Source organism: Typopeltis vanoorti, chromosome 12, assembly GCF_054136105.1.
Source record: "Typopeltis vanoorti isolate ZY-2024b chromosome 12, IOZ_Tvanoo_1.0, whole genome shotgun sequence".
NCBI lineage: Eukaryota > Metazoa > Arthropoda > Arachnida > Uropygi > Thelyphonidae > Typopeltis > Typopeltis vanoorti.
Genome location: NC_143560.1, coordinates 119674455 through 119701700, shown reverse-complemented (window position 1 = coordinate 119701700; position 27246 = coordinate 119674455). Strand labels below are relative to the sequence as shown.

At 36.5% G+C, this 27246-nt stretch overlaps 1 protein-coding gene across 2 annotated transcripts in view; it reads left to right on the top strand.

Annotated features, from left to right (window-relative positions):
- The window catches only part of LOC150101178 (uncharacterized), a 322911-nt gene that overhangs the window by 160227 nt on the left and 135438 nt on the right, over window positions 1-27246 (top strand). For both annotated transcript variants that reach the window (XM_090401128.1, XM_090401129.1), the window contains exons 9-10: window positions 11881-12044; window positions 26381-26494. In XM_090401128.1, the coding sequence (XP_090257254.1) occupies window positions 11881-12044; window positions 26381-26494 (278 nt within the window). The remainder of the gene's footprint in view (window positions 1-11880; window positions 12045-26380; window positions 26495-27246) is intronic.

Sequence of the window (27246 nt, the reverse complement as noted above, 5' to 3'; positions counted from 1 at the left end):
CTGTGAGGGCTTTAAAGTGGGTCAAGTTTTTTATATAGGAAGGGGACCTTCCGATGAGGGGGATCAGAGAGTTGGCCAGCTGTTTAGATAGTCTATAGCAAGGTGCATTGGTAGCATCCACTATAGGCCTGAGTGGGGAATTGGGTTTGTGGATTTTTGGTAAACCGTATATTCGGGGGGGACGGGAGCGGAAAGGTTTAAGTTTTTTCGTGACTTCAGGGAGCCAGGAAGATACTTTTTTGAGTAAAATTTTTAGTTTCTTAACTTGTGTTTTTGTGGGGTCGTGTTCTAGCGGGATGTAGGTAGCGCGATCGTGGAGGATAGTGTTCATTTTACGATTATATTCACTGGTATTAAGAACGACTGTGGCATTATCCTTATCCGCTCTGGTGATGACGATACTTTTTCCTTTACGTAGTTTCAGGAGAGCCGTTCGTTGGGCATATGATAAATTACTTTTTGGTGGCGAAGAATGTGCGAGGATGTTGGCTACATCAAGTCTGATGTTGTTTACAAAATCCCTCCCCCATTCCCCGTCCTTCTCGCATTTCCCCCACAATCTTTGTTCCAGTGGAACCGCCCTCACTACTGAGCTTAACCACATACACAGCACTTTCCTCTCCAATGGCTACAGTGATCACAGTATCAAAAAAATAATCAACTCCTCCCCCATTCCCCGTCCTTCTCGTCAACAAGATTTTAAAAATGCCATCACCATACCCTACATCCGTGGCACATCCGAAAAAATAGCCAAGATACTAAAACAGTACAACCTACACACAGCATATAAGCCCCACTGCAAACTGGCTACCCTTATCCATTCTACGAAAGATCAGCTCCCTCCTCTCTCTCTGCCTGGAGTTTACAAAGTACCCTGTTCCTGTAAGCTGGCGTACTTTGGACCGACAGGCAGATCAGCATCCATCCGTCTAGAGGAACACAAGTCTTACATTGTCAAACACAACTATGGCCATTCAGGCTTGGCTGACCATGTTTTGGATACCACCCACAGGGTATCATGGAAGAAAACCATCATGCTCCACTACAGCAAATTCAAGAAAGAGAGACTTTTCTTAGAAGCAGCAGCAGCTCTCAAAAACCAACCAAATCTCAATAAATATGGTTGCATTAAGCTTCCGAAGATTTGGGAAACACTCATCACCAGAGTTCCCACCATACATTCCAGGCCACCTACTACTGCCCTTAGAGGGCGCTCTACCTAGATAGGACTTTAGTGTCACCCACGTGGTTGGGCTTAGTATTGTTTGTTATTTGTGTATATGTTACATTAATTGTTTTTGTAATCCCCGTAGATGTCCTAGTGACTAGGACGAAATATAGGAAGTATTAAATTCTATTTTAATTCTTTTTGAGTGTTGTAAAAAATCCATTAAGCCTCCAACATGATGTCCTCACAGCACTTAAGCCTCTACACACGTATTCTGATCTTGATATCATTTTTAACACTCTCCTTTGCACTCTCTCCATTATATCAGAATCACAATGGAAACCAGGAAACCAGACCTGCGCACAATAGTTCAAGTGAGGTCTTATCAAGGCCTTGTAAAGAAACAAAATGACTTCCTTATCTTTACATATCAAAGTTCGTTTCAGCATTGCAAATATCTTTTCAGTTGTATTTGTATTCTTTGCTACATGGCCCCTGAACTTCAACTTGCTATCTACTAACACTCCAAAATCCCTAGTCTCATCAGTTTCTTCTAGCATAATCCCACCAATATAATGTGACATTGTATATCTAATCGTGCCAAAGTGAATGACTTTACATTTACTGACATTGCACTGACATCCATTTTCCCATGCCCACAATTCCAGCCTATACAAATCATTCTGTAAGTACTGTGCATCACCAGCATTATTGATTACCCTACCTATCGTTGCATCATTAGTAAATTGCTGTATGTCGCTTGTCAAATCCTTCCCAATATCATTAATGAACTGATTGAATAACAGTGGACCAAGCACTGATCCTTGTGGTACACCACTGGTTACCTTAAATCTTGCAGACTCCAATCTCCCGTATATCACATTTTGATATCTGTCAGTCAGCCATCCTCTTATCCACACAAATATTCTATAATCCAAACCCATATTCTCTAATTTATGCAACAGTCTACCATGCTGTATTCTGCCTTAGCAAAATCCAAAAGCATACACTTTTGGATTTTGAATCGCTTCCTTTATATTCTTCATTTTTGCTCTGGGAAAACTGGAAGTTATAATTCGCTTATCAATAGCATGTTTTATTATAGTCACGATACCAAATAACATCCTTCTTTTTACAAACAACTTCACTTACTGGTTTCTATTACTTCGTGACTTACCTGTTTCTGTGCTTTGTTGTTTCTTATTTTGCTGGTTAATTTTCTTTTCCTCTCTATGTTCATTTAAACACCTCAATGTTTTGCAATTCCTGCATTGTCTCTCTCTGAGGATCTGCTTTAATTTTGCTATTTTGGAGATTAATTCATTTTCAACAACCTCCTCCATATCTCCAATAACCTCATCAATGGGGCTAGCCTTCTTGTTCTTGACTTCGCTGCTCTTCTTAGCATTACGTTTCTTATGCGTTTTTGAGCTATTTTCAACTTATTGTTGAAATATCATAATAAAAATATGTTATAAAACACTCAAAACACTAAAATCTACACTAATATACTATAAAATACTGTTTTTCTAAGGAAAGACACAATAAAACAGACAAAAATTGCCAATTTTACATGAGCACGAAATTATGCAGAAACAAATTCAGCAGTTTCCAAATTTAAATATAGTGCCTCACTTCACCTAAAATCTTGTTGACAATTCTTGATGTTCAGTGGAAATGTGCAAGATCCTATCATTCAGCTAGCACTTGAGTAACCTTCCTTTTTACAGGTTTTTTTTTGCCTGTTTACTGGGTATCCACATACATTGTAGTGTTTATTTTTCTGCCCCTTATGATGCTTTGTTGAGCAAGGAAAAATGTTTGTCTAACAATTTAATAATTAAAATAAATGTAACTAATTATTATCTCTAGATGCATTTTTCTCTTCAGAGGAAATAACATGATTGCTCTAATGCAGTTCAGAATTGACCACAGTTTTCTAAAGAGTTCTTGTGCTTGTGCTCATGTATTGGGATTTATAACAGAAATTCATTTTGTAGTCAAGTAATGCCCAATGTTGCTCTACCTTTCTGTTAGGAATTTCCTCGGAATGCTTCTCCAGCTTGCTTTAATGATAGCTTATTTGAACTCATTCTATACAGGAAGATGCTTCTTGGTGTTCTTGGCAAATACACAATGAAAGCATATTGTTGAATAGAGAAATTGCACCATAGGCTCATGATACTCTGTTATTGACACTTGAAATTCTTAGTTTGAAGAACAAATAGGGTGGCAAGTGAAATGAATGTACAGCTTTAGTAAGCAAGCAAGAGATCCATATGAAGATGATGATGTAGAAGGAATATAATCAGAATAAGAGTGTGATGAGTTATGAAATATATAATGATAAGTTAAGTAAGCACTTTTTGTATTCTGTTATTTAGATGGGAACTGGAAAATGCAGTTTTGTAAGTTGTTAGAGCCATTATTTATTAAATTTCATTATTTATAAAATTCATTAATGAACTATTGAAATGCAATAAGCACTGTCATCTGCACAGCCTGTTGTAGAAATATCACTGATAAAAATGTTGATAAATAAATATCTGCACTATCCTTGTGAATGACCATTTTCCATTCTTTGGTCTTTTTTGTTCAATCTGTGTGCACAATAAATTTTTTGTAAGTATTTGAAATATCCTGGAAAAGAACAATATATTTATTCTTATTTAATGAGAGTATAAAAAAAAAGTGTTCCAACTGTGAGCAAGTTTGTCTAATTAATTTTTAGAAATAATAGAATAGATAGAGGAAGAGGAGCAAGAGTACTACTAATGATATCAGATAACTTTAGTCCATTTAGGATAGAAACTCATGAAAGAGTAATGTCCTATTTAGCAGTGAGTTTGAGGCTATGTGGTGTGAAGTGGAGGCTAACAGGATGGAATATATGGTGGACTGTTGCAACAGACTTGGCAGTTCAGCTGCTGGGGATGATGAAATTCATTGCCAGATTATCCTGATGGGTGCTAAACAAGTAAGCATTATGGGTGACTTAAATTACTCAAACATTGATTGGGTAGAAGAGAAATCTCATGATAAGAATGAAGGAGAATTTATTCAGTTGTAGTGGGATAGCTTTCTCAAGATGAAAGAGTCTTAGGTTTGATCAGAGTATCAGAAGTGTCTCAGTTAATAATGTGACTATATTACCACCAGCGATAGTGATTGTGCCATCCTTTCCTAGGAAGTAACTAACTATGTAAATGTTCCAGTTAAGATAGGTTACATGCTGAATTATAAAGCTGTAAATTATGATCAACTCAGGGGAATACTGTCTTTACTGAATGAGAAGGATATCAGCAGTGCATGGGAAGCTTTGAAAAAAATGCTTAAAGGAGGTGGTATCTAAATGAATCCTTAAGAGTTTGAAGAAGAAATAAGATGGGGATGAAATTGATGTGCAGCTTTATTAAAAAAAAGCGGTCCATAAGAAGATGATGTGGAAGGAATATCATGAAAATAAGAATGAGAGGAGATATGAAATATCATATATATAGTGCAGGCCAGAAAAAGTTATGAATATTGTGTTGAAAGCTAAATCAGAGTGTGGAAAGAAATTAGCTGTGCAAGCTAAAAGCAATAATAATTTTATTGTTATGTTTCAAGTAAAGAAAGAATGAATGTGGAAGAATGACTTTACTGAATGCAGATGGTACTTTTGTGAAGCTGAGTGAGCAATCTCATCAGAAGCTGATGTGATTGTTTAATTAGTGAATGTTCACTTTGCTAAGATATATCAACAGGTGTATGTAACATGGTGCATAGTGCTACCACCACATTGAATGAAGAAATAATGTGTATGAGAATGAGGTTTAAGAGCTGTTACACAACCTGGATAAGAATTCAGCAATAGAGACAGATGGAATATGCATGTATGTCAGAGGAATGTTCTTCTAAATTGGCTAGGCCCTTGACATGTTAGTATATTTTGGGTCTCAGCTCAAGAACACAGGAATGGAAAGAACATGTGAAAGTTCTGTGGTGGTGCAAAAACCAATGTCTGACTACCAACTTATTAATATCTCTGGAGTGGTGGTGGTGGAGATTTTAGAGAATGAGTATTTAGTTTTAGGTGCTGGTTTACACACACTTAAATTTAATGGAATGAATATACAGCACAAAGAAATAATTAAACAGGTTAATCATTCCAGTATTTCATCTCTGTTATATAGATATCTTTAAGAATACAATATTAAAATTGTAATTACACAACAATAAGTGAAAGCAGGTTTTTTTTTTTTTTTATCTGATCCACACACAATAGGCCATGAGACCTATAGCACATTAGTGCCTTGTGTGGACAAGAGGAATAGAAGAAAGGAAGAATCTGTTCACATTTTACTTGAACAGCTGAGAGTTGTAATCTTTGGAGAAAGCAGAGTGGGGAAGACTTTCAAAGGACAGAAGTAGTTGGGATGAAAGAAAAGGCAGTGAAGTTGGTTTGTTGAATTCCAAGATGAACTGTAATAGGTGTTGGTTAGCAGTGGCTCTTGTTTTAATGATTTTGGAGGAGAGTGGAGGAATAATAGTGGTCAATTCAGCAGAGAACTGTATATGAAAGTATCTATAGAAGAGACACAAGGCAGAAACTGAACTTCTGTGAGAGAGGTATCGTTAATTAGCTGCATTTTCCTGAATGGACCAGAAGGAGCAACTGCCTGCTATTTGTGCAGGAGGTGAGTTTGCAGCATTTGGCCCTTTCCAAGTCTGACTTGGACTTGTGATTATTTTTTTACAACTGTGCAAGCTGCAGAGTGGGCAGCTGAAATTTTGGTCTTGAGCCATTCATGGTAAGCAGAGGGTTTTTCTTTTACAGCGTTGGCATACTTTTTTGAGAATCAAGGCTTGGATGGTGGCTGAGAATTTGGAGTGGAATAAGGGATGAAAGCCTTCATTCCTGTGACGATTTCTGTTATTTGGTCTGAGCAGGTGTTTAGATCAGAAGAACTGAAGCTGGTTGGACCATGGAAAGGAGGAATAGAAGTCACAGAGGTCCTCCCAGTCGGCACCCTTGTAGTGCCAAAGGACACGAGACTGTGAACTGGTGGATGAAGGTTTTTCTGTGACAAAAGAGACTTGTATGAAGTTATGGTCCGAGTTACCAAGAGGCGAACTGACAACTACAGAAAGGGAGCTTGTTAGGAAGAGGTCAGTTGTGTGCGTTGACAAATTGGAGGTGGGTTATCAGGTATTCTGGTTAGAAGATTGATGATCTGATATACCTCATTGCTGATGGCAGACATCTCAGCATTCCTGCCTGCTTGATTTGGTGAAACTGGAGAAGGGGAGCCAATGCGAGTTGTGGACATTGAAGTCACCAAGAAGGATGACCTCATTATTGGGGTAGTTTGACTGCAGAAAGTTGAGCTTTAGAAAGAGAGAGAGAGAGAGAGAGAGTTGAAGAGATCAGAGTGGTTGATGGAGTTTGGATATCAATAGAGGGAACGTATGAAAAGGGCAGGTTGGTTTGCTAGAAAAATTTTGAGTCAAAGCAGATCAAACAGTGGAGATTCAAGGGTTTGCAGTCTCTGGCATGGTATATCACTTAGCTTAGAATAGTATTCTAAGCTAAAAGTCCTATGAGGTGCACCCTCTATGGTGGGTGTACTTGCTATTAGCGTTTTTGGATAGGAGGCCTGAGAATTAAGATTTCCCAAATCTTGGGAAGTTTAACATAACCATATTTATTTAGATTAGACTTTTTTTTTTAATCCACTTCTGATTGTAAAAAAAAGTCTTTTAAGTTTGTATTTGTATGATGAAGCATAGTAGTTTTATTTTTTCTATGCAGCTTTATGCATAGAAAAAAAAAAAGGGTGCTGACCATTGTTGTGACAGATGTATTTCTTGTATTCACCAAATCAGGTGTCAGCATATCTCCTTGTGTGACTATAATATGATACATTGTGAGAATAAGGAACCTTGTAAACACCTAGAACATGGAGGAGGAGAGCAGATGATGTTTGAAAGCAGTGTAGAATTTTTTTTCTGAGATGCTCCAGATACAGGGAATAGTAATAGCATTACTATTCCCTGTGTAATCAGTATGTTGAGAAGGATATGAAGAAATGTGGGAAACAACTATTTTGTTAATCTCTTTGGCATTGTACCCATTGAACAGGAAGGTTTGCAAATAAAGGAGAGTTCAACTGTGAAGGAAGCCTAGTTGGATACTTATCAAAAGAACCTCCAACCTCTGTTGAAGTCTCTGTTGAAATGAGTTTTAATTATATCATATTGTTGATTTGGAGGATGATGTGGATAGCTTGTGTATGTATCTACCTGTGCATGTAGGATTTCTATAAACTTAAGAAAGTAAGTTTTCTTGCCTTTTCTAGATCAGAGTATCTAGAAAAGGCAGGCCATTGTTATTTTCTTTTCTATAGTGAACTGGAATCTAGGGTGCTGGCTGTTAAGATGGAAGAGGAAAGACACTAATGTGTCTATGCCATGTGGCCAAAAAGAAAACATATCAGTATATTTTAGTCAGATAAAAGGTTTGAGAATAGCACTATCAGGAGCATGTTTTTCAAAATGCTCTGAGGGAAGAACCTATGGACATACCTTCTATGTGTTTATACAGCATGGAGCAAAAAAAAAAAAAACTGCTGAACTTCTATCCCCCCTCCTTCAATACATGTAGTATGAGATGTGCTATTCGATTGCATGCACATTAATAGAAGAGCACATGTAGAGTCTATGCCATTACATTTAGCTGTAGCAGTGGTGCTGATGTTGGAAGAAAAGATGTTTATTATTGAATTTTATTTTCATTCATATGGAGTTGGTAGAGCAAATGGTTCAAGCCTATGGCATGTTTGTGTGCAGTTTGTTCATTGTATCCATAAGAATGTCCCAAGCAATAGTGTCATCATTACTTGGGGTATTCTTAATTGGGAGTATTCTGCTGCAATGCAAAGGGCATTCGAGGAGACCATGAACTGCAAACATAAATGAGAATCACGGGCATGTGTTGGAGTAAATGTTACAGTATCTGAAACACAGTCATCGCCGAGCAGTGGTAAAGCTTGGGATACTGAGGCAGTCACTACAGAGAATCTTTAAGGAGCTGAGTGCCCTTTCATGTCATTCAGGTGGGTCATTGTTTAACAACAATGAATTATGCTGCATGGCAGGAATACTGTGCAGATGTTGAAATTTGTTGATGAGAAACCTCTTCACAGTGAGAAGGTCACCACATGGTGTGAAGTTTCGCACACCATGTGGTGTGCCGAATCTGCTGGACATATTGTCCAGCAGATGTCCCAACCCTTGTTCTCCAGGATGACAGAGAATCTTCACATGTGCTACAAAACTTGTTTTGAAAGACAATGTGCTCATTTTGAGCATATAATTTATTGATAGTTGTGGATGTACATATCATCAGGTATAAACATATATTTCTTTGTTAATAAATCTGTTTACTCCATAACATATTGTTATAGTTATTCAGTACTTTATTTTTTCACCATACTGTATAAGGTATATCCTTCCAAGAGAAGTAAGAAGAATGGATGGCATAATTTAAAGAGATCATTAATATTGGATGAGAGAGTCATTTTTCAGTAAATTTAAAGTGTCAGAAAGGTGGGGTCGGGGTATTTGTAAATAAGGAAGTGACATCAAAGCTCACTGATATCATTATTGTTTAAAAGTAAATTTTGAATTAAAGATTTGAAATGAGTGGAATTTTTTTATATAAGAAAGTTGGCCAGTAAATGGAATTAAAGGCTTGGCTAGCTTAAAGTAGTGGGCAGGGGGAATCAACAGCATCTACTGTGGGTTGGAGAGGGTAATTGGGTTTATGAATTTTAGGTAAACTATATATCTGAGGTAAGTGAACTTAGAGGTTTGAGTTTTACAACAGCTTCAGAAGGCCAAGATGCAACAATTTTTAGTAGCCTTTTTAATATTTTAATATTTTTTTCTAAAAATTAGTGGGATCATAATCAAGTGATTTATAAGTAGTGTGGTCTCTGAGCAGCACATTCATTTTTCAGTTATAACTAGTATTGAGGACTACATTGGCATTACCTTCGTCAACTATAGTAATGATAATGTTGTCTTTGCAGAATTTATGGGGGCAGGGGTAGAATTTATGTGTACATTACATTGGCAAGATTTCTTTTTAGACAGCAATGCTTGCGAAAGGATGTTAGCTACATTAATCCTGATGTTGGAGGAAGGTCGCAGATGCTGTGCTCTGTATTGCCACATGATTTTCTAAAGTCAGATTTTAGGTTCTACTGCAAAGTTGGGACCAAGGCTATGGAAGCCAACTGCTAATTTACAAGAAGTTGGTGAGAATTTGCATACAGAAATGGTTGACATACAATCTATACTTTGCATAGAACAGCATGGGTTTACTAAAGTGAGAAGATGTTTTATTAATTTATTGTTATTTTATAACAGTGTTATGGTGAGTTAGATAAAGGGAATGGATAAACTATGATGCTGTTGGTCTTTGTATAGTCATTTTGATAGAGTACCATGGGAAAGGCATTTGCATAAAGTGGAGAATATGAGATTGGAATTTAAACTCAGGTCTTGGGTAAGTAGATGGTTGATGGATATGTACCAGGAAGTGGTATATTTTGAGTGTGAATTTTCCAGGTTTAAGGTGACCGGTTGTGTACCACAGGAATCAATCCTTAGACCATTGTTGTTCATTCTATATATTGATTATATTAGGAAGGATATTGCAGGTGATGTGCAGTTATGCAGGACAATCAAAGATGCTACTGATTAATTCACTTAGAGAATGATTTGAATAGTGTGGAAATATGGTCAAATGATAATAGCTATCAATTCAGTGTTAGTAAATGTAAAGTTATGCATGCCAAAGTGTATAACTTTACACTTGCAAAACAATATTCATATGAATACTTTGGTCTCCTGGGTTCAGAGGAAATAAAGAAGCTGTTGAAAGTGTTTAAAGAAGAGTTACAAATATTATATTGTGATTACGGGATGTAGATGATGAAGACAGATTGAGAGTGTGTGTACAGCAGAACCTAGTAAACAAAAGAAAGAGGAGTGATATGATGCAGGTGTATAAACTTCTGAAAGGGTGCTATAAAATATCATCTGATGAAATTTTTCATTATATGGAAGGACGGGAGAGAATACGGGAACATCCATGGAAGTTAAGTTTGTGCATGGTTAAGAAAGGGAATAGAGCTAATTCACTGAGCAAGTGGAACAGGTTGCCTGTTGAAGTAGTGAGTGCATCTAGTGTGAATGAGTGTTTAAGAGAAGGTATGAGAGCTGGTGTGGATGATGCATGGCCTCCCTTGAGTCCTTGACTCCCTTGAGGTCTCAGATAATACTACTGATAATAATAATTTGTTTTTAAAAGCTGGTGCGGATGATGCATGACCTCCCTTGAGGTCTCAGATAATACTACTGATAATAATAATTTGTTTTTAAAATTCATGTTTTTTTCTTTTTCCTCTAAATATTCCACTGAACTAAAATATTCATTTTAGATCAGAAAATTAAAACTTTACTGAATAAACATTTTCAATTTTATCTGACTTCAGCATACTAGTGGACTTAGCCTTAAAAAAATATAATAAAATAGACTTTCGAAATAGTGGCTTTATAGGAGTTCATATAATATTCAAATCTAACAAGATTTGACAAGATCCAACAGCAAGTTAATGTCCTGCTAGGGATTAATGTCATACTAGTTTTATTTTACTTACTGTATTTTTCTGTGTATAAGACTATACTTTTTTCTAAAATTTTTAGATCAAAAATGGGGGTTGTCTCATACACGAGGGGTAATCGGTTGAGAGACCCGCAGTTACCGTGGCAAAACTGCCGGTACCTTGTCTCATTGAATAGGCTTGCAATCACTAGCCTTTGTTAACTCTGTCGATTGACATCATTAATGGCTGATTCTGAATAAACCAATCAGACCTCTGAAAGCATTCGTACGTCTGCAACTCGTTGGTGGGGTAAGTTAATGCATTAACAATATTTTGAGCACTAGCCTATAAAAATGTCTGAAAATAAAAAAATGATTGTCATATTCTTAAATTCAAGTTTAAAAGTCATCAGTTATGCAAAAGAACATGGAAATAAAGCTTCAGAGACAGTTTGGACCTCCTCCCACTGAGTGTATGATTAGACAGTGGAGAAAACAGGAAGAGCAACTACTCAAGATGCCAAAAAAGAAACGGGCCTTAAGACGAAAACCAGCCAAATGGCCAAACTTGGAGCAGAGGCTTAAGACTTGGATTATGGAGCAGCGCCAGGCTTATTCAATATGAGGCAAAAAGGTTTGCAAGAGAAATGAACATTGTTGATTTCACAGGAAAGGCAAAATGGTGCTTCAACTTCATGAGGAGAGAAGGGTTGGCCATGAGAACACAAACCAAGTTAGCCCAGAAAATGCATCTTAAATGCATCCCTAAAAATGCATCTTAGTATGTATCTTAAAAATATTACCTAATTACTAAATATACTTTAAATATTTAAAAAATATCAAATGCATTCTGTTTTATGCTTAAAATATTGATTTCTTGATTTTGAGTTTTCGAAAAAGTAGGGTTCGTCTTATACACAGAAAAATACAGTATTTCTGATTGGCTTTTCCTCATTTCATAAATAATAATACATTGATATTGCATTTCTAAAAAAAAAAGGAATAACATAAAATTTCTTGTCACAATGGTAATTTTACAATATAGGTTATCTTACAGATGGGAAGCCTCATGATTTTGGTGAAAGTGATGCAAGCAGTGTATTTGCTTCACCTCCAAATATTCCTCCACCCCCTATTTCTCATCGTCCATCCTGTTTAAATCGGCATTCTTTATCACATAGAAAATATACTGATCGTTCAGGTCTTCTTGGAAAATCTCAGGTAATGTTTGTAAAATTCTTGACATCAAAAGCTTGTTTTAGTTAATATATTAATTTGGATAAGCAGTGATATGAGAAATATTAATCTAACAAATAGTTGCCTTATAGAGTTAACTCAAACCAAGCTTTCGCACAGTATGCATTCACATCTGTTAATGTAGTTACTTGCATTGGATTATTCTAATTCATACAAGAACTTTCTAAAGCATTTTAGGCAGGTAAATGTTTATCAGAATTTGTACTTGGTTAGATTATAATAAATTTAGTTTAATCCTTTATCCAAGTGTGAGCAAACAAAGTTTGCGCCTGAAAATATCTTCAGGACTGAAGCAAGGTGGTGCATCTGTTGGCATCTCGTAGTAAAGATGGACCAAGCTCTCATCACTCCTTGTCTCATTATCTCCCACCATGCAAAGCACATCTCCTTGTGGATGCTATGCATTAAGGGAAGAACCATTACCCAGACCAGTTTCAATGTTTATTGAGGTCTCGTCAGTGGGAGGCAGGCCCAGAAGTGGTGATACTAAGGCAGAAGCAATGGAGAGGTCATATTTACCTATATGAGTTGCCAACCGGTAAATATGACGTCTCCATTGCTTCTGCCTTAGTATCACCACTTCTGGGTCTGTCTCCCACTGACGAGACCTCAATAAAGGTCAAAACTGGTCTGGGTAGTGGCCCTTCCCTTAATGCATAGCATTATACATGTCTGCAAGGAGATGTGCTTTGCATAATGGAAGATATTGAGACAAGGAGTGATGAGAGCTTGGTCCACCTTTACTATGGGCTGAGGCAGATGCACCACCTTGCCTCACTCCTGAAGATATTTTCAGGCATAAACTTTGTTTGCTCACACTTGGATAAAGGATTAAACTAAATTTATTATAGTCTAACCAAGTGCAAAATAAACTTCCAACATGGGCTACTTTTATATAGAGGCTAATGACCAAATCAATTGCCTTAGTATCCCATAATGCAAAGCATACACCCTTTCAGACATGTATAATGCTATGCATTATAGGAAGAGCCACTACCCTGACTGGTTTCGACCTTTGTTGAGGTGTGTTTAAGTGTGAGGATACCTCATCAAAAACTGAGTGATCTACAAGATCACTCTAAATCTCACTGAGTGATCCTAAAGGATCACTACTAAATTCATTACTCCTGACCTGAATGACTCTAGAGGAGGAAGCTCAGCAGTGGTTCCACCCAGTGACAGGCAAAAACCTGCTACCAAGTAGAGCCTTTGTACTCCTCAGGAAGTAAGTAAACTCAACAACAAGCATTAATATATGTAATTAGTTGAGAGCCTGATCCAGAAGAGATACGAAGCTTGAAGTAATGCAAAAGTTATACATTATCCATAAAGTTGTCAAAAGGCATTGCACCTTATTATCAAAATACTCTGAATTAGAGATAAATGCTGAAAGGTTTTTCATTTGGCTCTATAAATTAAAAATGCCAAGAATTTATATTCTTGGTTTAATCCTTACTCCAGTTATAAGCAAACAATGTTTACACATGAAGTATCTTCATTACTGGGTTACTTGTATATAAAGGCTAATGACTTCACATCAGTTGCCTTAAAGTCATTTATTGTTCCCAGCCAAACAATGAAAAGGTCATCAACATAAACCAAGTTTTTGGGGTTTTATGATAATTTTCATTAGCATTCTTTTAAAATTTCCCATAAAGAGATTTGTTAGGGCTGGTGACGGGGAAAACCCATGCAAGTCTCTCGGTTTGTTTTGTTCCCAATATTTATCCTGAAATGTGAATAAAGTATTTTCTATGCAGGGTTTGAATAGTCGTTCAGTTGTGTGTCTGTCCGATACAGCTTTTGAAGATCCTTTGCATCGTCCTTAGGGAAATTGATGAACAGACTGACAACATCTAAACTAACTAGGATGTCTGAAGATCCTATATTTAAATTCTTTACCCTTTCAGTAATATGCAAGCTATTCTTTATATATGATTTTGTCTTTCCTATGTATGGAGCTGCCTAGTTTGACAGATATTTCATTAAGTTTGAGGTCGGGAGAATCTCTGCCATCTGCAATAGGACTTAATGGAATAGCCTGTTTATTGATTTTTGGTGCTCCATAAATTCTTGAGACTAAATGATGTTTCAATGTTAGAGATTTTTTAATTCTTTTGGCAATTGAGTCAGAAGAATTAAATTTAACTTTTTGATTAAGTCATTAGTTTTATTATGTGTGTTGCACAAGGGATCCCAGTCTAAGGCTATATAGGTATTGGAATCTTCTAGTAGAGTTAATTTTTCTTATGTATTTGTGTGTGCTCATCACCAATGTTGCCTTTCCTTTATCTTTTTTGACCATCACAATGTTTTTATTACATTCTAATTCTTTGAGAGCTGTTATTTTACTTTGGGAGAGTAACATAGCCGAAGTTTGAATGTGAACAAGCTCTGCAGAATCTCTTGGAAGATGGCATAATCCCGTTTCAATGTATCCTATAATGTCAACTTTCGAGATATTCTTTGGAGATAAGGTAAAAGTAAAACCTCTTAATAAAGGTTCTTTTTTGCTATGAGATTTGGTTTGTAGAAAACAGATTAATTATGACTTTTGAGTGATCTAGATCAGCGTTCTTCAACCTTTTTTCACCTGTGGACCTGGGAAAATAGGAGAAATATTTCGCTGACCGGCTGATGGCTAAGACAGAAACATAAACCAATGTAGATAGCATTTTATTTATTAAATCCAATGTTATAAAATTACGATTTTTAGCTAGTGCTACATCTGCTGCTGCTTAGAGGTTAGAAAATTTGATATACGTGGCTGGAGCATTGTTTCTGAGAGACAATGAAATTTTTGGAAAATTTTGGTGGACCACCAGGAAATTTCTGTGGACCGGCACCGGTCCACAGACCACAAGTTGAAGAACAAGGATCTAGATGTCTTGTGTTTTTCCTACTAAAGCCATTTGAATCTTTTTGTTTAAATTATGTTTCTTTCTATTGAAAATAGATAACACTTTATTGGATGCAAGTCTGTCTGCAATGTTCCACAGTTTTCCTGTTGTAACGTTTCTAGTTTAGTGCATGTGGTGAACAGATCCTGATCGGTTTTTGAAAGCTTTAATCTGGTGGCTGAGATTCTTTCTCTTAAAATTGCCAGTTCTGTTCTCCTTTCCACTTTGGGAGAATGGCATGTGTTTAAGCTTAATCAGTGTAATACCATTGTCCTTACATTGTTCCAGAAAAGTTAATCTAGATGTGTGTTTAATGCATAATTTCTCTAGCCTTTTTAACTATAGACCATAAACACTCACCATGAGCTTCTAGATGAACACGAATATTTCTGTAGGTTAGCAAATCTTCATTTAATTTTTCGTTTTGAGATCACAGGTTTATTAAAATAATAAAATATAACCTGGTAACTTGTTGGGTTATATTCTTTTTTTTTTTTTTTTAAAGCAAAACTTTGAATGAGGTTTGAGGTCACTGAGAACAGATCATTTATATATATAAGGAAAATGGTTGGTGAAATAACGAAGCCCTGAGGAACATTGCATTAGCAGGAAAATCTAAAGAGAGAGAGGGAGAACACCTTCCCCCATTACATGCAGTGAATAATCTGAGAGAAAGCTGGCAGTCCAGTTACAAAGGCAGGAAGGCAGACAGATCCTATCAGATGCCTTGAAAATGCTAAGTGCAACAGCACAGGTTTCTCCAAACTTTCCCATGGCATGTGTCTGGAAGTAGGTGATGTAGACTAGGTCTTCTGTGGATCTTAATTGGTGAAATCCATATTGTTGATTGTTCATTAGTTGGTATTTCTCCAGATAACAAAAAAAGTTGTTTATGACCTCCATTACTTTGGACAACACTGAGGCTAGAGCAATAGGGCAATGGTAGACACTTTTTTGAATTGGCTGTATGTGGGCTTGCTTCCATGCTGTAGAATGGTTACCAGCTGAGTATAAATATAGTGTGCAAATGATAAAGAACAGGTTAGTTAGGGAACACATCTCTTGAGCACATCTGTGAAATTCCATCAGGACCAGAAGCCATTTTAGTATCCAGGTTGTTTGAGATTCTTCTGATGTCTTTCTGCCATAAGGCTACAGTGCAATATTCCAGTAAAGGAGGAGGTGATTTGCCTTCATCTCTGCATCTTAATTTGGATGAGAAGAATGATGCCAGATGTGGTCAGTTGGACAAAAGTTCTCCCAAGTGGCTTTTGCAAAGGACCAATAGGCATGACATAGAGCAGGGTTTCTCAAACTTTTTTTACGATGGAACACTTCACAAATCCTGAAATTTTCACAGAACACCTTGGTTATTTTGTAATGCATTAATTAATAATTAATTGGTAATTTAGCTGATTTATTATTAATTGATAATTATTTATTAATTGATAATTAATTAAACATAAATTAAACCATCATTAAATTAATTTGTACTGATTTTCATTGACATATCCTATTCTGATCAACAAAAATTTATGTTATAAGTACTTACAAGTTGTTATAAGACTTTTTCTCCTGTGCGCTGGTTTTGTAGGGTAGGTAAATAATAAATAAAATAAATGAGTAAATCTAAGTGTTAAGAAAAAACAAATATTTATTGTCAAATGTTAATTATTAAAAACAAAACACATAAAAATAGTAAAATGAACTAGGGTATATACATGTATATTGCAAATTAAGTTCTTAATGACTCCAATGTTTTTGGGTCTTTGAATTACAAATTCTTTTGATATCAGGCACAATATTAGAAAGTTGAATTCTCATATTTGGTGCAGCATCGAGTCTGTTCCTGGACTTTGATTTGGTTGCAGCATAATATGAAAATCCTGCCTCACATAAATATGTCGTTGTAAAAGGAAGTAAGACAAGAATAGCTAGTTTTGACACGCCGGGGTACTCGTCTGTTAAATTTGTCCAGAAATCATTTATTGGCAGTTTCTTGTATTTTTGTTTTAAATCAGGGTCACTAATTAAGTCTATTAGATTTTCATAATCACTTACGATGAAGCCTGCTGGCTTACTGTCACTGTAAATAGATTCAGAACCCAGGAATTTTCCTCACTGGATTGTGGAAAATATTGCAGAAGGGTTGATTGTAAGTTATGCAAGTGTTCTAAAATTATGTTAGAAAAGTTTTCATTTACTTTAGAATTTATTTCATTAAAAAATTCATGCAAGGTGAGAAAACAATCAAAATTATTCTGTTCAACTGTAGAAATCCAGAATTGCAACTTCCTATCAAAAGATGCAATTTTATCTCTTGTATTAAAAATTGTAATATTCTTTCCTTGTAATGATAAGTTAATTTCATTGCACTTTGTAAAAATATCTGCTATAGATATGCAAGCCTCATCAGCCATGAAGAATTTCTTAATAATTTAATAAAATTTTGTCCTAAATTATGTGACATCAAGAACACCATTAACTCACTATGAAGTTCAAAAAGCCTCAGTAATGCTTTTCCTCTGGATAGCCATCTCACTTCAGTATGCAATAAAAGTCCGTTATGTGCACTACCCATTTCATCACTCTTTTGGAAAATCATGGCTATGGATATAAGATGAGAATTTTGAACAGTGAGAAATGAAACCTCCATTCTAACATGTTGTCATTATTCATTTATTTGGATCTGAAGAATGAAAACAGTGAGTCTGACCAAGGACAGGAAGTCACAGAGCTCATTCCACTGGCATTGTTGCAGTACCAAACTACACAAAGCTCTGAATGGTTGAGAAGTTGTTCCACAAGAGATGAAACTTGGATGACATTGGGATCTGAATTACCAAGAGCAGCAGTGACCTCAACAGTACTTGGAAGGAGAATGGTTAAGAAAAGATCTGGAGTGATTAGAGAATTGTCAGGGATCTTGGTTAGGAGATGAATGATTTTTTTTTTTTTATATTATTATGTGACACCCTCCAGGGTGTCACATAATAATATTTTCACAGTATTTTCACAGAAAATCACAAACATCCATGCTCATGCTGGGATTCAACCCACAGTCTTTTGGCTGGAGAGCGGCTAATCAGGCTGGCAATTGTAAATTGTTATTTTACAAATTTCTCTGCTTCTCTTCCAGTTTGGTCAGTGGAATTTAAAAAAAAAGAATGTACCAGTTAGAATTATTGACTTTAAAGTTGCCAAAAAAAGTGACTTTGTTGTTGGGGAATTTGTATTGTGTGAAATCAAGCTTTGTGGATAAAAGATGAATCAAACATAATGAGGCTGGGAAAACTTAAGCCATAGAAGGTCAGAAAACAAAAAAAAAGATGTTCAAGATTAGGTATTTGCTAGCAAGGAATGTCAGATCACATGAAAGCACACGTACCACCTGTGTGGTGGAAAGAATTGCTTAGGGTGTTTGGACAGTTAAGGCGGACTGTGGTGTGGTGGTTGTGGCAGAAATCAAAAACAGGATTCAGATGATGCACATAATTTAGGTTGGTGTTTATACCATGAATGTTGATGAACTGTATGTGGAAGATTTTTTTTTTGTCAGATTTTTAAATTTTTTTTGAAATGTTTGATGTTTTCTGTTTTTTTTTTTTTTTTTGTTTACTTTTGTGCTAGTATGCCAGGGGTGAAGAGAAAAAGAGCAGGGGAACATACAGTGAGAGGAGATATTCTTAAACCTGTTGCCCATACAGAAAAGAGTATTGAGACTTCATACCATAATGTGACCTTTGCATATTCTCATGCTGTCACCATTCAGAAAAAGAGGCATTCATGCCTCATGCAGTTCAAAATTCCCACTGTATATCTAAACTTTGGTCTTCCAAGAAGTGTGCCATGGCTCCAAGAAAAAAACCACAGCCATAGCCTATCTAATTAACTAATATCCTAAGTGGCTTAAGACCAAAACCCCAGTGTCCTTCACAGCCTACACAGTTGCCTGCACCACTTGTAAGACCATCATTAAAAGGACAATGTTTGACTTTGATAGGGCTAATCATAATAACTTGAGTCTTCTGGTATTTTGAAAAAGTTGTTGGTTGCAACTTTTGTCCATATGTGCTTTCAGCTCTTTCTCACCCTGATGATGATGATAGCATTACCTAAAGACACAGCTAATGTCCTAGCTTCATTCATCTTTTCCGACTCCTCCATAGATGATCAAGGTAAATTACCTTCTTCCTTGCCTAGAACATTATATTGCATGCCTTTAGTGACCTTCCACCAGAAAGTCATCAGAAGAATCCTTAAAACATGGACACCGAAAAGGTAGCTGGTCTTGATGCAATCCCACCTATTGTGTTCAAGATATGTTCCTGAACTAACATCTTTTCTTTATCACCTATACACTATATTATACTCAGCTGTCATCCATCGTACTGCATGGCTTATACAGCTAGTTCCTAAAAAATTGTGATAAATGTCTGCCATCAAGCTATTGACCTGTTGCTCTCACATCAGTTTGTCCAGAGAGCAATGGAGAAGTTCATCAACTGTCAACTCCTTCAACAACTGGAGAACTGTGAACTAATTAGCAACCACCAGTATGAATTTCACCAATCTAGATCACAGGCAATCTCCTGGTCTGCATCGCTCACTTCTGGACTTGTGCTATGGAAAAGAAAGGATTGTGCTATGGAAAGATTTGGCAAAACCACTGCTGATGCACTTGACATATGCAAGGCATTTGATAGGGTCTGACTATAATGGCTTTTCAACAAATTACCATCCATACGAACTGACTCCCTCCCCACCTTTGTTATTAGATTGCCAGTTGTCTCTCAGATTTTCCTGTTAATGTAAGTGTGCCTCAGGACTCATTTTGCTCATTCTCTTCCTGATTTATATAAAGGACCCACTCACATTGACTGCAAATCCTATTCATAGTTTTGCTGATTATAGCACTTGCTACTCATCCTACTCATACAGCAAGCCTTGCAATGGCCAGACATCTCAAGCTTCAAGATCATCTATAAATGCCCTGAACATTTATCTCAAACAAGCTTTGATTGTTTTCTTGCAAAAAAAAAAAAACCTCTGACTTTTCTCACTCACTTTTGATAATTCTCAGCTCACCAGTCGAAACCATATCTTTCTTTTCAAACTGACCCTTATTCCACACCTTTCTTGGCATAACCATATCAATTTTATAGCATCCTCAGCTTCCAAAAAACTTGGGATCTTTTTTGCTCAAGATGGTAGTTCTCTTCTGACCAGTTACTTATCCTCTATAAATTCCAGACCAGCCAACCTTAGAATACTGTTCCCAAGTTTTGGGTGGTACACCTAACACCTTACATTTTCTTGATGATGCTGTTCAGAAAAGAGCAGTTCAGTTGATTAATGACACCTCTTACAGACTCAGTTTGGCCCCTGCCTCATAAAGAATCAGTTTCCACATTGTGTCTCTTCTACAGATATTTCCATGACCACTGTTCAGCAAAATCAGCATCCATTATGCCTCCCATTTCTGTCAGATCTACATGAACTCAAGCAACAGCTGCTCAGCATTCCTTTACATTTGGACTACATACTCACCAAATCTGCTACTTTCAGTTGCCTGTCATTCCCTCACCTCAGTCTCCTCCATGAAGTACAGGGTGATCAGAATTAAAGTACCCATGTTTAAGGTCTTGTGAAGCACCACCCACTAATCTTAATCTGCAAAACTTTGCAGGAATACATTGTGTCATGCAGAAGCAATGTTGAGAGAGAGAAATGGGTAGTTCCAAAATTCACCACCAGAGGAGCTTATGATATACCAAATGTAGATGTAGTAATTTTTCTGCGTGTGTAAGAAGGAAAAAAGTGACACAAGCATAAATAACACATTTTTATTTACTTCCATTATGCATTCACGGGCTGTACTGTTAAGCATGTTGCTCTTCTTGCTTTACTATAAACTGCATCCTTTGTGGCAAACCAATATGTTCAACAGTAGAGCACAGCTGGTTGAGGCTGATGTTGTGCACATGCTGCATCATGCTGTCTTTCTTCGATAGCAAGTTCTCAGGATGATCCCGATAAACCCTGTCTTTGAGAAATCCCCAGAGCCAGACGTCACAGAGGGGGAGTCAGATCAGATGAACGAGGCAGCCATACAGTGGGAAACACGACTGATCACTCTGACTTCTGTGAAATGTTCTCGAAGAACCTCCTGTACAGATTGGCCAATGTGGAGAGGGCCTAATCCTGCATGAAAATGACTGAATTCATGCACAGGTTCTGCTGTAGCTGTTGCACAGCAAAATTATTTATCTTATTGCGATACTTCTCAGCAGTAACTGAGCAGGTCACAGGACCTGACTGGCAAATGTCCTCAAAGAAGAATGGTCCAGTGACAAATGAAGATGAAAGCTTGCACCAGACAGTAACTTTGGGTGATTGCAAAGGAATTTGTTGGATTTCATGCGGGTGTTTTATGTAGCATATACACAGCAACTGCGGGTATTCATAGCTCTGTTCAAGTGAAAGTGAGCCTCATCTTCCCACAAAATCATCCATGGTCATGTAGCATCCACTCCACTTGAGCAAGGAATGTTAAAGTGAATGTCTTTTGGTCAAGATGCCTATTTTTCATCTGTCTGGTTACCAACTCTATTTTTCATCTGTCTGGTTACCAACTCTATTTTTCATCTGTCTAGTTACCAACTCTGTACAGATAACAAATTCACCTAATGATGTAACCTTGAAAAATTCTTGATGCTGTTCAGAAGTAATCATAATCAAATTCCTACCATGTAGCCTCAAGGGGGTATACAGGATATGATAATACTACATGAAAAATTTACATCATTACTAACTTCCTATCTACAATTTTCCTCCAAATCAGACTGCTACTTGTTAAGACTCCAACATTATCAGATATTATATTTCTATCGTCTAAGGCACTTTGTAAGATAACTAGCTACGGCAAGTTATCTTACAATTTATATTCCTGTCAACAACAAATCAGAGGACTCTAAAGATTAGTTATTTCTATTTCTTATCAGCCCATCTATGACATATCTCCTAGATTACAAAAAGAATGTACATTAAAGATTGAATTTACAGAGGCACTTTGTCACGCATTCTTCGAAAGGTTCTGCATTAAAGTTTCTATGCCTTTTTCTTTCCTCAGGCCTAAGCTTTCATCTGGAGAGTCGTGCTTCAAGGGGGTTCTTCGGATTACTGGCAGGCCTTGGACTGCAATTTTTCCAGTATTCAAAAAGCTCAGGCAAGAAGTTTCAGCATACAAGCTTGAAGATCGTTCTGCGGCCTTTGACTCCGGTTCACTTCCCACGGCAAAAAGGACATATGACCCTCTTGGCTTTGGTTCGCCGTAACTTCTGGTTCTCAGCCGACTGCCTGTGGTTCGGACTCTGCAGACTATAGGCAGAGTCCGAACTAGCCTCCGCTCTGGTTCTGAATGCCCTCTGCTGTGGTACCAACTGCCCCTCTCTTTAGTAACTGTGGCCTTCCTCTCCTCTTTTGCCAACTTCTGATGACTCTCTGCCGACGACTGCCTCCACTCAGTAACTGGGGCTTTCTCTCTCTTCTTTTGCCGACTTCTGATGATTCTCTTCCGACAACTGCCTTCCAATGTTTGGCTCGTTTTATTTTTATTTTTCCATTCTCCTGACCTTGCACTAAGGATTGTTAACCCCGAAGAAAATCAGCATTTCTCTTTGATCCTTTTGATAAGGCCGGCCTGTTCTTTCTTCTTGTCAGTGCACCCTTTTTCCTTGTTTTGTTGGGCATTGGAAACTTTTCTGAAACTAGCGGATCTCTTTGATACAAACTTCGAAGATGTTTATGCTCAGAGCCCACAACCACCTCTTACACGCACTTTATCAAAAACAACTTTCTTGTGCACTTTATACATAGCTGTTACACAAGGTTCTGATGGCAAAGCCTTTGTTTTTGACATTCTAGAAACTTTAGTTAAAGGAGTAAATACAATTAATTCCCATAGAGTTACTTACAAAAATATCTAGCATAAAAAACATAGAAACAAACAAGGTTATTTACAGTTCTCGTGGGACTTGACCTCTGTAAAAATCGATGTAAAGCGCTTTGATATTTTTAAGCTACAATCAAGTTTTAGAATGTACATCCTTGTCTCACACCAGAGTTAACATTAAGCCATCTTCCTGTACTTCAATTCTAACTGCCTGACTTACAGCTCAAATAAAGACTAAGTATTGCTTGATATATTGCATCATTCACACCATATAACTGTAGCATATTGTGAATAGCTTCTCTCTTGGCACCTTGTCATATGCCTTTTCCATATCTACAAAACTTAAATGCAGATCTTTCTTATATTCTCATTATTTCTCAACTATTTGTTGTAAAGTGAAGATCTGATCCTGACAGCCTTTATTTCGCCTGAATCCAGCTTGTTCTTCACCAAGCTTCTCTTCCACAATTCTTCTCAACAGTTTCTCAAGTATACTTGCATAAATCTTTCCAGGAACACTCAGTAGGGAAATACCTCTGTAATTCTCACATTCAGTTTTATTTCCCTTTTTATATATGGGTACTATAAGAGCTCTACTCCAATCATCGGGAAATCGTCCCTCTGTGCAGGCCTTCTGAACTATGCATTGTATGACTTTTTTTACCTCCATACATTAGCATTTCTGGTCAAATATCATCTACTCCTGTTGCCTTTCCACATTTCAGGCTTTTGATGGCTTTTTTTACTTCAAGTATGAATATGTATTCCTGACTGTATGCCTGTTGAGTGTTTTTTTACCACTGTGCTATCACTGCTTGTTTCATTTAGCAATTTTTCGAAGTAATTACTCCATACTTCAAGGATATCTTTTTCTCCTGTTTTCATGTCACCTTTATCATCTCTAATTCCTTTTACAGCACTCTTTCCTCCATTTCTGAACTTCTTCAACAACCTCCAGAATATTTTGCCACCTTGTTGATATTTATTTTCTATGTTCTTGCCGAAGTCCTTCCATGACTTTTGTTTAGCTAGTTTTACACAGTGTTTAGCTTTCTTACATTTGTCTCTGTATTCTCTAAGAGCACAAGCTGACTTATTTGCCAGGAACTTTTGATACTCTTTTTTTCTTTTTCTTCATTGCCTCTTTAACTTCCTGTGTCCACCATAGAGTTCTGATTTTTCTATCCTTGCAGACAACTTCACCACATGCCTCTCTGGCTGAATCAATCAGATTTTTCTTCAAGGCTTACCACTGAATCTCCAAGGTTTGATTCCTTTTCTCAAACTCTTTCATTTTTTCTTCTATAATCTTTGTGTATTTTAGTCTACAGTTCACATCTGAGCACTGCTGAACTTTTATTTGCTTTAAAACTTTCTTACATGTTATTCTTTTCAATATGAAATTCAATTTTATCCTGCTGAAGACTAAATAGTGATCACTTCCAATTTCAAATCCTCTGTACACTCTGGTGTCCTGCACCAGGGAGAAAACATCACTTTCAACAATAACATAGTCAATGAGATTTTTCTTATTCCTTGCTTCTTCTCTCCATGTGAATTTGTGTACATTTTTATGTTGGAACATGGTGTTAGTAATAACCAGTCCATGTCCTGAGCAGAAATCCAACAGGTATTTGCCATTATTATTAGCTTTGCTCTTTTCTCCAAATTTTCCCAAAATATTTTTGTATGTCTGATAATCATTTCCTACTCTGCTATTTAGATCCCCAGCAAGGACCTACTTTTCCTTTTTCATTGTGTCAGTTGCTTTCTCTAAAGCCTTAAAAAAATTCCTCCACTTCTACCTTAGTAGAACCTTCTGTGGGATCATAGGCACAAATAAGTCTCATTGTCCAATTCCCCATTCTGATATTTGCCCACATCGCTCTCCTTGAGACTGTCTGCCATTCAAGAAGATTAGCCTCGTATTTAGTGTTGAATACTATGGCTACTCCTTCTTTTCCTTGATTGTCATTGCCTAAATATAACATTTTGTATTTATTGCTCAGAAAGATCTCACCAGATTTTGTCTTTTTTGTTTCAGTCACCCCTATTATGTCGATCTGGTACTTATCTAATTCCTTAGCTAGCTCCATTTCTTTGCCATTCAGGCTTCTTATGTTGATAGTACCGATCTTGAAATCTGGTGATGCTGAGCTGGGGTGTGTTTTCAGATTTTTTCCAGTAGCTGACTTTTCGCTGTTTGCCCTTGTGCCCTGGTGAAAACAACAGGGGTTTAACTGGCCGATGCCCCAGCCAGAATGAAATTTTGTCATGTTGTATCATCATTTTGTATTTTGGTTTAAGCCAATAAGAATAAAATTTGGTTGGCTAAATCCCAAATTGCCAGCCCATCCTCGTTCGTTCAGTATCCAGGTAGATACCCAACAGGGTACACCACGAGAAGGTGAGGATTGGACATTAGGTCAGAAGCCCTGGTCGGTTCTCCGCATTCCTTTAAAGGCTATGTGGAGGTCTCCTCTCAGTTATACAGCTTTGACCCTTAAGCACACCTTCAAAAGTAGTAGTTTGGGCTAAATTATCGGTTCATGTTTTGTTTCTTCTGTAGTTATTTCTATTAGCACTGTTCATCATTCTCCCCATTTCTGTAAACCGGGCATAACACAAACTACCCAAGATAGTTTTATGGTTGAATTGCTAACTCTCTGAACTTTCTACTTTCATTCATCTTTCATTCTATCTCCCTTGGTTCTGTGTAATAGCCTTACCCCATGAAGTATTCCCTAGAGACAGCCTCCAACTCTTGCCATATCAAAAATTTGGCCTTGCTAGCAAAAGTAAAGTAGGTGAAGAGAAGATAGTGTCAGGTGGAAACATATCTTTAATAGGAGTAATGGCTTATACAGGTGTATTTGTATATAAAAATATAAGAGATTTGTATTTGTGTCAGTTTTTTTAATGATTAATGTGGTTCTTCATTAGCACAGATAGATAGGTTGAGAGTAAATCTATAGAACTCGTTATTATCCATGATTAGATGGAAGGATATGTGAAGTGTGACAATTTTGAGTTAGTTGTACAAGTAAGAGGGTGCAGATTTGTTTATTTTTATCCTTCGCCATGTTCATGGATGTGTGAATTGTCTTGCTACTTGGATAGTCATGAAGAATTGTTAACATTCATCTTAATTACTGTAAGAAATACATATGCCACTATCATTAGATCAAGTCAGGGTTATCACATTGTGTTAGGTAACCCTTCATATAAGATTAAGTGGAAAAAAATGACTATGCTATATAAAAGCTATTACAAATCTGAAAGACTAATGCTTATACTAACAGAGGCTCCTACTCTCTGAAATATTATTTTGTACTTTCATATTTGCCTTAGATTTTATTTATGAACATGTTCGAGTTAAAATAATTTTATAAGTTGTGCTTGTGTACATATTACATATAAGATTTTCCTCCAATTTTTCTTTTCAGTCATTTGAGCCAAATATAGCACCAATAGTCAACTATCAGTCTGGTTCTTTACCAGTTAGTACTCCATTATATGAATTGTCTGCTGAATCCAGTTCAAATATTTTACAGGAAGAGGTATAAAACTAAAATCTTTTAATATTTAATTTTTTTTTTAATTTATTTAGTTTTTTCTAAATTAAGAAGTAAAATTTGCTATTCTATAACAGCATCTATTGATCATGAATTAGCTCATAATATTGTAAATAGATTCAAGCAGAGGTAAGAACTTTACTCTGTGCTATTTGGATTTCTAGGCAATCAGTTCCATCTGATAAGATTTTTGTATTATACACAGACTTATCAAAAGTAATGGAACTCATAAATCAAAATGTCCTTATTTACAGAGTTAATGTGTTGTCTTGCCTGGCTGTAATAACTGCTCCACTGTACTCTAGAACAGTGCTTCCCAAACTTCTGGATGTCATGGCCCCCTTTGCAAAAATCAAAATATTTCACGCCCCCCCTCGAAAAAAATCGTAATATAGACATATATTATTATAATATTTATTGTATTTATATTCAATACAAAACATATGCAGTGAATATTGCAAAAATCAAATGCAAATATTACATTTTTAGCATCTTACATACACATTTGGCATGGCACATTATCTCATATTTTTATACAGATATTGTTATTGTACATTTGCAGTACAAGCACATGAAATGTAAAATGATTTGTAGTAAAGAAAGAATTAAAAACATAAAAGAAGTTTAATAACAATTTAATGTAATGGATGTGTTTCAATACTGCTGCACAAAAAGTCAATATCAGGTGAAATATTTGAAACTGCAATCCTTAGATTTCTGCTTTGAAATGAAACTTA